The 12,469-nt window shown below is 40.4% G+C and overlaps 1 protein-coding gene across 14 annotated transcripts in view; it reads right to left on the bottom strand.

Annotated features, from left to right (window-relative positions):
* tenm4 (teneurin transmembrane protein 4) overlaps positions 1-12,469 on the bottom strand; it is a 97,223-nt gene that overhangs the window by 21,052 nt on the left and 63,702 nt on the right. For 9 of the 14 annotated variants that reach the window (XM_057049256.1, XM_057049259.1, XM_057049262.1 and 6 more), the window contains 6 exons: positions 10,186-10,305; positions 6,033-6,294; positions 4,823-5,090; positions 4,582-4,725; positions 2,126-2,375; positions 1,741-1,761 (listed from right to left, as the gene is read on the bottom strand). In XM_057049256.1, the coding sequence (XP_056905236.1) occupies positions 1,741-1,761; positions 2,126-2,375; positions 4,582-4,725; positions 4,823-5,090; positions 6,033-6,294; positions 10,186-10,305 (1,065 nt within the window). The remainder of the gene's footprint in view (positions 1-1,740; positions 1,762-2,125; positions 2,376-4,581; positions 4,726-4,822; positions 5,091-6,032; positions 6,295-10,185; positions 10,306-12,469) is intronic. The other 5 variants (XM_057049258.1, XM_057049260.1, XM_057049263.1 and 2 more) reach the window with 1 other exon arrangement.

The raw sequence follows: 12,469 nt of genomic DNA, 5'->3' as shown, positions 1-12,469 counted from the left end.
TTTACCTGCTCCCTTCGGAGAGTTTGATTTGAAAAGAAATACAAATTAACAGCAACATGCCAAAGCCAAATATAACCAATCCTGATGTGGCATCACAGACAGAATCTACTGGTATCCTCCACTGGTGCCAACAGGTCATCACAAACACGGAGGTGCAAAATCTGTTACGACTGGCAATAAAATGGACCAAATCCAGCAACCAAGCTCAATTTTTGTTGCAGCTTTTCTTTTGTTTTTATTGAGAATCTACAGCTTTTAGCATTGACTCCAGCAGGAACGTGCTTCCAGTTTAGCTCCAGTCAGCCTGACTCTGTGCACTCCTGCCAGGGCTGATAAACCTTTTGAAAAGACCTGTCAGAAGGTTGTCATTCAAAGGAGATAAAGACCAATGTTCAAGTGACCTTAAGGCTCTTGGCAGTCCAAGGCTTTTCTTTTTTCTAAAGCAGTCAGTAAGAAGTACGCTGGATCTTTGACACTGTTTAGAATATAAATATAAATGAATGTTCAGTAAATTAATTATGAGTTGCCGCCACAAGAACTCTCAGATACACTTGTTACAATCAGCAGGCGGCTGATCAATCGAGCGACACGATGGTCTACAGCAGAAACTGTCTGTCTTAGAACAGATTATTTTCAAGCCTTGATAACTCAGTTTCACTTTGCATTCAATGCAATCTGAAAGCTTATCAGCTCCCACGTGCATGTACCAGTGGGGGCGCCCTACAGTGTTTGAAACTAGCAGACGATATTCCTTGACCTTGAGCTATGGCCACACGCTCCATCTATATTCAATGACAACATCTTTTTTTGTCGAAGATAATTGGATTTTGCTGCATGCTGTTACGGCAATGTAGGGAGCACGGATGGAGCATCCTTTTGTCTGGGTTCAGTGAACACTACGGTGATATCAGCCACCTCCCTGTCGTGCTGCACGTTTACACATACAGTAAATGGAAGCAGCAGGCATATCTGACAGACACATGCTGGGATTCCTGGATAAAGCCGCCCATTGTAAATGTATTGAGAACAATAGGACAGTGTTTTCAATTTTCTTTAGTACTGCACCAAATCATCTGTAGTCAGGACCAAAAAGAAGGACAACGCTGAGCTTTTTAAACATTAATATCCATTACTTGGCTTCTTATTAGTCAATAAACCAAACCAACATTTTTCACTGCTATTTTCCAAGGTTTTTTACCTTTCAAATTCGGTAATAACATTTTTTCTAAATTTTATAAATCAAATCTATTGACTCTCTGTGTGGTCATTGAAAAGGTACAACAGCATCAGTACCGGTTTTTACCAGTGTGGCAAAAAATCAGACTTATTATCACACTCTGAAATTTGTATAATGCTAACCCACAACTGGAATAATAAGAGATACTCTCAAACGCACGATCTTAGACCCACACCCACATTACCCACAGTAATTCTAGGACATTCAGCTGATGATGATGAAATTTGATCTGCATTATCAATCCTGACATAGTGCAGCAAAGAAGTAGCAACACTCTCAAAAATTCTCCAACATTACAATAGACAAGGGGCGTGTTAATGAATCCCTAAACCGCTGGGTTAAAAAAAGAGAGAGAGAATTATCCAGCTATTATCTTCAGACACAGAGCAATAATAAGCTGCTTACAATTGTATGTTTGAAACGGGCTGAAATAATCACTTCAACATGGAGTGTATTCAACACACACTTTCTATATAGATTCAAACAAATGCTGTAATTCTTACCTATGCCTGAAGTCTTTATTTCTGTCAAAATTTGCCAAAAGCAGCAGAAATTGAAAGAAAGATAAGGAGGAAATGTTAGTTGTTAGTGAATAGAGTTTAAGAAAGAAGTGAAACAATGTTCGTCTAAAATCTATTGAAACATAAACCATGCCTTGGCCTATATAATGTTGTCCCTAATAGTTTGTGTTACCAATAAATTCTATCCCATAAAACCCATATCACAGCCAAAGTCCAGCTGATACAGGTGGATGAGAGAGACAGAACCATCATTCCTGGGCCTTTAAGGCATTTTTGTCTATTTCATTTGACCTCAATGGGTTCTAATCTAGGAGCAGGCCCATCTGAGCTCAAGGTCCTGAGTGAATGGGGGTTACTCTCGAGTTACCTGAGCTCCAGGACACTTGTGACATTCCCTGTGGTGAAAATCCTCCTCACATAGTTGAAGTCTCCCACATATAAACTGCCATCAGACCCGCAGGCCAATGCCACTGGGGCCAGCAGCTTGTTTCCATCAGCAAGACCATTACAGCTGGGGCAGGAGATGCTGCGTCTGCGTCCATTTCCCATCACACTGCCGATTACAGGAGGCTGCTGGGAGATAAAGACGTTCTCGCCGTTGCCCATATGAAGAATACCTAAAGAAGGAAAAGAAATGAGTACTGAAGTGACATATGATAACAACTGCTTAAGCAGATCAGGTGTAATTAATAATCACTACAATATAGAAATCATTAGAGGAGAAATATTGAAGAAAGGTCCAGCCTTTGTGTACAGCCTAAAGTCTGCCCTTGAAGCCCGAACTGTTTCTCCAAAGAGTATATACGGTACTCAAACATCCCAGAAAGATGAGTGGAAACCCAAATCATGGATCCGATTCGTACTTGGCTCCTCGACCGTCTGTGGTGAAACACGGCAGAAGTGGCTGCAACAATACGTGATGTCCCAGAGGATTCAGGTCTAGCAAACAATAGCATCAAGGCCTCCCTCACCAAGCAACAGCTAACACATTCTTACACTTATTTGGCATTAGTTGTCATTTAATTGACAAAAATGAAATTTTGCTCCAGTCAGAGGGGCAGTGTCCTGTATGAAAAGGATCCCAGGATCCTTGAAACCAAGATATGCTCTGACAAAGGGTGTGAAGAGCTCACCCCTGCACCCAATAGCGGTTTAGGTACATCTGACTAGCATGTGGCCCTCCAAGGATCCACAGTCCACCATGGACCCACCATCACACCCATTGTGCTGACCAGCTGAACAAGTCTTGTTAATTCGCTTTTCTCCTTAAAACCATCCATTATATTTGCAAAAATGCAGGTGAAAATGACTCTGCACAGGAGTGTAAAGAAGTGTAAAGAGGTGTTCACTGTATTTTATTACTATATGTGCTCATGTGCTCAAGGTTTACAATGCCTTGTGTAGCCCTATTGTTCATGTCATATTTTTAAGAGACATCATCTTTTTCCCAATTGCTTCCAGGAAGGAGACTTTACCGTGTTCATAGGACAAAAATCAATGTGTCCTTGTTCCTGGCCACAAAAAAATAAAAATAATAGTCTACCTTGAGATTTAATCATGACTGACTGAAATGAACTGAGAGCAGATAAACTGGATCCTGCACGCGACAGCTAGGTGTCAATTAGGTGCCTTGTTTGTTTGTTTGTTTTAAAATAAATGTAACTGTTGCATGGAGTCAGATGTAGCGAAATTAAATGTGTAGCACAGTGCAGCATTTTGCTTCTCTCAGCACATCATTGCTTCATGTTGGCTCTCACACTCAGCTTGCACATTTCTTCCGTAAATAAATATTAGGTGGACACGGGCATTAAGCAGATGGAAAGAGGCTCCAGCTCACACCTGAATGACAGCCAAAAACTTCCTGGCATTCATGGGTCACGACAATATTTACCCTTATCATAAAGCGTATTGTGCCATTGTATCACTGCCCGTTTAATGTATGAAACAAACAAAAAAGAAGAACAGGCCTTTAAGAAACAATGATTTGCAAGAATTCAGGTATGCAGAAGCACATATTCACAGTTTGTCTCCATTAGAGCCAAACTTCACTTGGGAAATATGTAAATGAAACATGGTTCTGGTGTCCAATCAATATAATCATATTTGATATTCAGCATCTGCACATCTGGTAAAGTTTTTTCTGCTTCTGCTGGTACTTAGTGACCTGAGTTGTTTGAGCAACATAACATTTGGTCTATCAGAAAAGATCAGCCAAGCATCCCCTTCCTGGGACGTGATTTAATCTTATGAGCTGCTGCTGCTGGGAGCAACAGACTGATGGCAATTAAATTAGAGATGATCCTAAAAATGCAGAGCATGAACAAGACAAAGAGGTTCCAAAGGGCCAGCTGGAGCTGAAGAACGGGCAGGAGACATGCTGAGATCTGAGATCACATAGCAGGTCTCCTGCAGATGGAATATCCAACCTGAATAAGTTCACCGTGATCAAATATAGTAATGGGAGTTCTTTCGTGCACATCTCAATCACTGGTAGCTATTGCTTGAAGTTTGTTCCCGTTTTCTTATTCTCCTCATTCTCACTTCAGTCTTTCATATGTAATTTCCAATCAATGAGAAAATTGTCCCTCTCCTCTAACGGCAATAAAAAAAAACATCAAATTTATCTGAGACTCATGGCAGTGCTGAATTAAAGGCTGCAGCGTGCACCGTGCAGAGATGACAAGTCAAGTCACGCTTAAACCATCACCTAAAGTTGGACGGACATGTTAGTTTTGAGCTGAAATTAGCTCCTGGGCTGGTAATTTAATGAATGAGCCATAACAAGCAGATATGAAAACAATAAAGGCTGAAAAGTTGACTCACCACTCTGGATATTTAATGCATGGTGCTTGTCTACAGTCCACCCTCCAAGTTTGGAGGCGGTGGTTTCATAGCCCTGTAACACAGCAGTCCTCTTCTCCCATAAAATAAAGTCTGGACATGACTCATATTCAAAACCAACAGAAACTAAGGAAAGAGATTACACATACAAAGCAATAATTAGTGAACCGTAAATGTATAAAGCAAAATCATGCACCCTACTGGTCCAAGGGTCACTGCTTACCAAAAGCCTCAGACAAGCCATACACCTTCTGGCTGTAAACATCTGCTTTGTCCCACACAAAATCATATGAGAGGTTTGGGGCTGCAGGAAACCACTTTCGGAATAGCCTGCCCTCCACAGCCACCATGAGGTGAACCTTCATCAAGTTGAAAGGGATTGTAGAGTGAGTAAGAGTCACTCTGAGTACCGACTTATAACCTGCAGTCCTGCTGCTTAAATAGCTGAACTTGATATCACTTCCTGGGATTGGAACTTCCTCCTGTAGGGACTAAAAAAGAAAAAAGAAAAGTTTAACATTGGCAAAACACTTTAGTGGTATTTTTTAGAGACTTTACTATAGAGAGTATTCAGTAAAGAATGTTTTTTTTTATTATTTATGCCGACCTTCAATAACTAATTTAGGATTGCATTCTTTTCTGCACTCTGTGTAACGCTGACATCAATAGGTGTCCTTCTGTGAGTTAATAAATGGAGTGATAATAAAAAGTGTTTATCCAGAGGGAACTCTGTTAATTTTGATGATTTCCACAGAGAATAAATCCATAAGCTCTAATAATATTGTGAATGAGGGATTGGCCTCACTCACCCTCAATTCTAGTTTGTCATTCAGACATTCATTTTGAAAAGTACCTCTGTGCTGCAGTACTTTTCAAAATGTAAAAAAAAAAAAAACATCATCGTTGCTGTTATCATCAGTATTATTCACACTATGTCATGTCTGGTTAATACATAACATAACCTTTTTATACCAATGATATAAAGTTCTCAAAATGCTCAAGGGAGTGTAAAGACAAGAAGCACTATAATGCAAAGCAAAGAGGACAAAGTCCTTCTTGGTATGTAGACCTGACTTACAGCCACTGAGCACAGACACATTTAAGACATGCAGTCATGAACATGAATCTTTACACGCTCAACCAGGGAGACAAAAAAGCCAGGAAAGTAAAAGCATCCTGACTGTTGACTGTGCAGGGTAATAATTGTTGCTCTGCAGTGAAACAGCCCATTGCACATTGTAAATTACCCAAGTTTGCACCCACCAATTACGCTGGAGTGATAACATCCCGGTGCTGCCACAACCTTGTTACTGTTACACGTGTGCGTGATAGCTAGTTGCCAGAGAATCTCTAAGGTATGTTGCATAAATCATTTGGAGTAGAGCCATACAGATCACAACCTGCAGTGCAATGAAAAGAGGAATGTTAATCACCTGGATCTCTGGAACAACGGAGCGTCTCTCAGAGCAAGACCCAGCAAATGTAGTGAGAGGAGCTGGGGACACCAAAGGACTGGGCCTGCTAAAGCTGCTGAGATCACAGCTGGGAATATCATTCTCCTCATGCCGCATGACGATGGTATCCATGACAAAAAATCGTCCCCACGGCAACCAGAGAGTGTGCTCTTGAGTGATGAATGGTGCGCGCTCAAAGTGCAGGGCCACTGCTATGCCCCCATTGGTCACCAAGTCAAAGCTGGAACAGAGAAATGCAGAAGGTAATGCAGGGCGCTGACAACACCAGAGAAGAAGAAAAAAAATCAACAATAACCATGAAAAATCAGCATTGGTGACGCTTTTAATCTCATATTTGGAGGAAAAATTCAAAATAGGACAAGTATCTTACTTATTGCAATGAGGTATGATGGTGGCAGATTCAATTGTTTTTATTTTCTTTATTTAAGAAGATGAGGCTGAAAATAAACACTCAACAGTTTCAGCATTTCTGTGGCATATATTAAAGTTGGGGCTAATGGTCGCTACTGTACAGCAGTGAATCAGACCAGTTTAGGGCAGAAGGAAACAGGTAAGAGCACCACTGATTTACAGTTGTTATTCCCCTCATCAAGTGCCTGAAAAAGTTTTAGTTGTCTCTTTTTGGCAGCCAGGTATGGTGTGATGATGAATGATGAAACTGCCAAAGCTGTCAGTGGGCTGGGAAGCCAATAAATATCTTTATAAATATTCCAAATTTAGTCCACTGGGCTCCGTCCTGGTCTGCAGAGACATTGCGCAGCATGCCTTAAACATTTCCATCCAGGAAGTTACGAAACTATTTAAGTTTGATCCCACAATTACAAATTGGAATAAACATTAATCAGCCAGCCATCTGGCAAGAAAACCTGATTTTTTATTTAGCTTCTGCAAACAAAATACGTTTATTATAATATGCACAACTTGGCCCATTCCGTTAATGCACAACGGAGTTGGAAATACCTGATCAAAATACAAAAATATAGAAAGAGGTGTTTAGTTAAGTCAACAATTTCTAGAAACAGCAAGTTTCAAGATGATCACAATATCAGATGCACATAATCATTAAATAAAAATAATTAGAATAATCTGTATTTTCCAGTTGTAAATAGTAGACATAATTATTTCAGTTCTACACACTTGTAATGAACTCTTTTTGTGTCCATAGTTTTATACACATCTATCATTTGTCCTTCATAAAGCAGGCGTTTGCCTCCCTCCATTAAGAGCATCCAGTGAATCATCAGTCTAAACCCCTTGGAATACGACCCCATCCACATGCGTTTAAGAGGTGGTCGCCCGAGTGTCTCAGTAAACAGCATAACTGGCATTTTCATCATCTGTTCCAAGGTGACAGCAGCACACCCTGAATCTGGTTCTGCCAGGTCATAATTTCCAAAGACACCCTCATTGGAAGCCAAACTGACGTGTTCAGAAAAGTAATTTAAAATCAGATTAACTTGATAATAATCTAAAGATGATAATAAAACCAACTTATCCGAGAAAAGAAAAGGCCTGTGTGGATTTGTTAAAGCTTCATATCTGCAGGGTGTTCCAGGTATGAAAGAGAACACTAGGAACCATTTAAATCAAAACTAAGTAGAGTGAAAAACTCCAAGGTTGCAGTCGGCTTCAGGGATAAAAAGTTTAATGTGTGGGTTTTGGGAAAGCGAGTGGGTCCAGCAGCACTGAAGAGTATTGGATCTGTGATAGTGGTACACTTGTGGTGCTGGGGTCCATCAGTAGTGGGACAGCTGCAGCCACTCAGTCTGCCTGACACCTGGAAGGTTCAGGCTATGCATGCTCAAACTGTTTCCAGACAGATAGTCATGGCCAGAGCAGCCAATCGATGAGGGGATTCACGGGTTGTGATCAATCATGACAACAGCCTTAAGCCATGTGACAAAACTTATTAAGCTAGCTACAACAGCCTCTCGTGTTTATACCCGCAGAAGATGCATCAAGCTCAAAGAGTTTAGCCTGCCAATGAACTCAATAAGCCTCATACAAATGACACGCAAACCTTTTCTAGCTAATGTATTACTGACAATGAACTGAACTCTGCTTGATGTCAAGGACAGACCAGCTTATACGTGACTGCAGACTTTAAATATTTAAATATTCTCAGTGCTCAAACTACTAATTTATGAGCGTGGTATTAAATATTCCTCCTTCACTTTACTAAACAAACTTCACTTAGACAAAACAAGTTGAGTCACTGGAACACTTCTACAATAAATTCTCATTATGTTACCAATTATTAAAATGGCCAGAGACTGGTTTCATGTTTAAGCAGCCAAACACACAAATGATGTGGAGGAATGGTTTCATTTCTACAGGAAGGTGAAGATGGGAGTAGAACTTTCTGTGAGTGATGCACAACACAAATGGTACATGTGCAAATTCAAAAAGGATATACTCTAGATGAGGACAACCAGTGCAGTGGAAAAGGCTTAAAGCCAGTGTAGCGGAAAAGGCTTAAAGGCAATGTGAGATTAAACGAGAAAGGTGGTGAAGAGCTAGAGCACATAAAATAAATGAGGAAGGTGATGACGATGAGGTGGAAATGACAGGTCTTTTAAAAAACTAGTTTAAAGCGGGGACTAAAGATATTGCCATATATTAAACTATGGAGCTGTGTATAAGTATTTCTTAGAATTTGTTATCACGTGTAATTATGCTTCATGCATATCACCCATCTCTACGTCATCCATCCGTTCAACTTGAGAACAGTGTTGTTAAATTTGTGAACCACCGATAACACCGGCCATGCGGATAGAATACGGGTGGAATGAGTTCCTTCATCCCTGATTCCAGGTTAAAAAGCTGGGATGAAAAGACAGGATCATGAAGGGGGGGCGTGGCGCTTAGCAACTACATTTAACTTATTGGTTTGTCACAAGGTCTAACAACTAAGGAAGCGGCTGGGAACTGACACTTCAAAAACAGATTCCAGAAAAAAAAACATTAGTCAAGGCGGCTCTTTGGTGTCTCTTTTTCATCAGAAATTCTCTGAGAAACTGTACTGTTTGAAGGACAACTGCCATATCCTCACTAATAAGCTCCTTTAACATATGCAAATATAGTTAAAATACTATATATGTTTTGATCAAAAGTTGGAAAGGAAAAGAGAAACCTCTGCTATTATTCAGAGTGGACTAATTTGGTGTCAGCTTGCACTGCCAAAAGCTTCCGGATCTCTTCATTTATGCAGATGGAGGAAATCTTGCAGTTCTTGTGTAAATATCACTCTTTTACTTGGGGGTATTTATATTCTCCCACATTATGCAGCAGTCACAAACACCCACTCACTACTGTGCATGTTGCTCCAAAGGTTCTTTTACTGTAATCCAAACACACTCAGACGTACTCATAGCCGTAAGACTCGGAATGCAGCAGGATTAGAATAAAAACTCTTGACAAATGCAGCTCCTGTACACGGGATCTTCATTAAGGAAAAACAACAGTGCAGGTTAAAGAAGCTCCCAAAAATCCAAACCCAGACTGGATTCGATTTTATTTCTATACTGAATACTAATTTCTATGTCACTACCAGGAGAGAAATTGTGTGGAATTGAGGATAATAATGGCAATTTTTTTGTCGTTCAACACACTTAGTGCACTGGCTTCAAAGAAATAATTATATTTCATCTCACGGATTGCACAAAATGGATCATTAGTTTGGAGCAACAGAGGAAACAAACTAGAGGCAAATAGCATTTCTGCAGCTCAGACTTAAACGTCTACTTGATTTTCAAAAGTGTCAAATTAATAATATTCATCTGAACTATATTTCAAAGCCCCAGTGAGCTGCTTTAAACTGTTGCATTTGATTCCCTCCTCCCTGCTGCTGCTGAAGCATAACTTATGTGAGTAACAGAAGGGCTTTGTTTGAGTCTCTGGGATCTAAGCCAAGAGCTCCTAAACTGGACCAAACCAAGCACGAACCCGGCAAACCACTGGTACCACAGTTTGCACTGGGGAGTCTCATTTTTTGCTCCTTTTTTATTAACGAATTCATTTCTTCTAAAGGGTGAGACCTATTCCACTTTAAGGTCATAGCAGTGACTGGCGTTTCCATGGCAGCCCCATGGTGTTAGTCAGATTTTCTCACCTGCCATCCTGCCTTGTGATCGTGTAACCGTAGGATGGGCTGTTGATGAAACTGATGTTGACTCCGACCAGCGGCGTTCCATCCGAGGTTACGACTTGTCCACGAATGACACAGGCATGGCTGCAAAGGGTGAAGGAAGAGCAACAAAGGGACATTAAACATTTTCTTTATGGACAGACAGATAAATGTCTCAATATGGACTCCTTTCTTTCTGTAATGCAGCAAAATGTTGATATAAAATACTGTACACAACTAAGCAGAAGCCATAACTGAACGACCCATCTTCCTACGGCGTCTCAGGGGGTTTTCTATTAAGAATGGGGGGATAATGAGATAAGGAAGCTTAATTTTGCTTTTGCTCTAATTAAAAAAGAGGGTTTATCTTTTCCATTACAGGACACAAGAGAGCAAAATAATGGGGCTGCCAATCGCAAGACTCGCTTGGGTGGTTTTTAAGACGCAGGTAGATTTCCAAGCTGACATCAGGTCTCCAGAATATACATTAATTAGATCTGATCACCAGTCCTTGCAACCAAAAGTGGGGAATCATTCAAATTCATCCCTCATCTGAGTGAGCTGACATTTAGACCATGTTTTATCCCATCTTCCACATCAAGTCCTCGTCTTTAGCACTGGCCGGCTCCTTGCTGCAACTTCTTCATTAGGTCGTGGCTATTTTCTAATACAATTGGGTATTAAACACTGCCACAAACGAGAAACAATTAACACTGGTATGTTAGCAGTCGCCCTCAACATGTCCTTACCAGAGGCAAGATCATTCACCTACACTACCCTGGTCCCTAGGAACCCAGTTTTATGTTAATTAGGGCCAGTCCCCTTCAGAAGACCTTGGCTATCCAACACTACCCAGTAAACATGCGAGGAGATATAGTTTTTGGATCCCTGACAGATTTATCAGAATGCATTTACACAGAATTAGTGTTACAGTTAAGCCAGCGGTGGCATGGCTGCATGAGATTAATCGTTCATGCCCACAGTTTATTCTAGAGGTTTGTTTGAAGGGGCAATCATTCACACTTTCTTCTGATGGAGCTGTGAAAGTGGAACTATCTCCTTCCTGCCACTGGGAACCACATGGGGTGAAGATCCCTTGCCGTCAAGACAAATTATTTAAATATTGACATCAAATACAGCCGAAAAGGAGCAGTGGAAATAAATGTATTTCCTTCAGAAACCTCCCTTCCATATGAGATTCTCCAAATCCGAGAGAATTCACAAAGTCATCACTTTGTTCCACCATACTGAGTAAATTTGAATAAAAAATATCGTTTCTAGCATTTCAAATACTAGGTACAGGACCCTGTGCTCTATGATTTCAAATAAAAAAACTGTATAAGTTTACAGAGAAAAATCTGATAAAATAAGAGACGGCTCGCATGGATAATTGTCAATTATCACGTTTCATGCAGCGCTAGATGCTTCATTTAGTGGCACCTTTGCAGCTTTTTGCGGTGCGAAACATTAGAAATAGCAAGCTAACATGTCTATCAGCATGAGGAAGCGGTTATTGGATCAATAAAGCGGTGATCAAGTGTCCAGAGGAGGGATATCAGGAAGACACACAAGGTTGACGTGAAGCCCAGAACCCTGTCATAACTGCTCATATCTGTCGGTGGGTGGGGAACGAATACTAAGCATGAATAATAGATTGTCACTGATATTTTTAGGTAAGGCAGGGCCCACGATCCGGCAGCTGTCTGAATTCTTGATTTTACTTATTTATGCTTCCACCTTCTTGTGAGAGAGACAAGATTATTACTCAGCTGCTGATGTCCAGTCAAGAACTGCAAAATGTTAAGTGGCTCCTGAACGACAGAAAAATGTCAGCAATGCAAAATGTCACAAAAAGTGCTTTTCTGACGCAGCGACCTACACTGCTACGACACGTTAATAACAAGTAATTCCTCAGATGATGAACAACCTGAATAAATTGGTCCTTGTTTCTCACATCCCGTTAGCATCTGCCCAAATTAATAAATATAACTAATTAATATTACAGTGGCAAACTGCACAGTAATATCTTCTACTGGAAATAATTCTCCCTGATACCTTTAAACTGATTTTTCCTTTTTTTAAAAAAAAAATGCTAATAGATAAAAATAAAACAGGAAGCAATGAAGGCTCAAACAACACGCGGTGAAGTTGGAATTGATTGTTTAAAACATATAAAAATGCATTAACTGAGACAGAACTGTGTCTTGAACATGTTCTAACTTAGTTTGTTCTACATTCCTTTTTTGTGACGACTGCTGTCTAAACCCCG

This window comes from Takifugu flavidus, chromosome 12 (genome assembly GCF_003711565.1).
Source record: "Takifugu flavidus isolate HTHZ2018 chromosome 12, ASM371156v2, whole genome shotgun sequence".
Lineage (NCBI taxonomy): Eukaryota > Metazoa > Chordata > Actinopteri > Tetraodontiformes > Tetraodontidae > Takifugu > Takifugu flavidus.
This window is presented reverse-complemented; position numbering and strand designations above follow the sequence as displayed.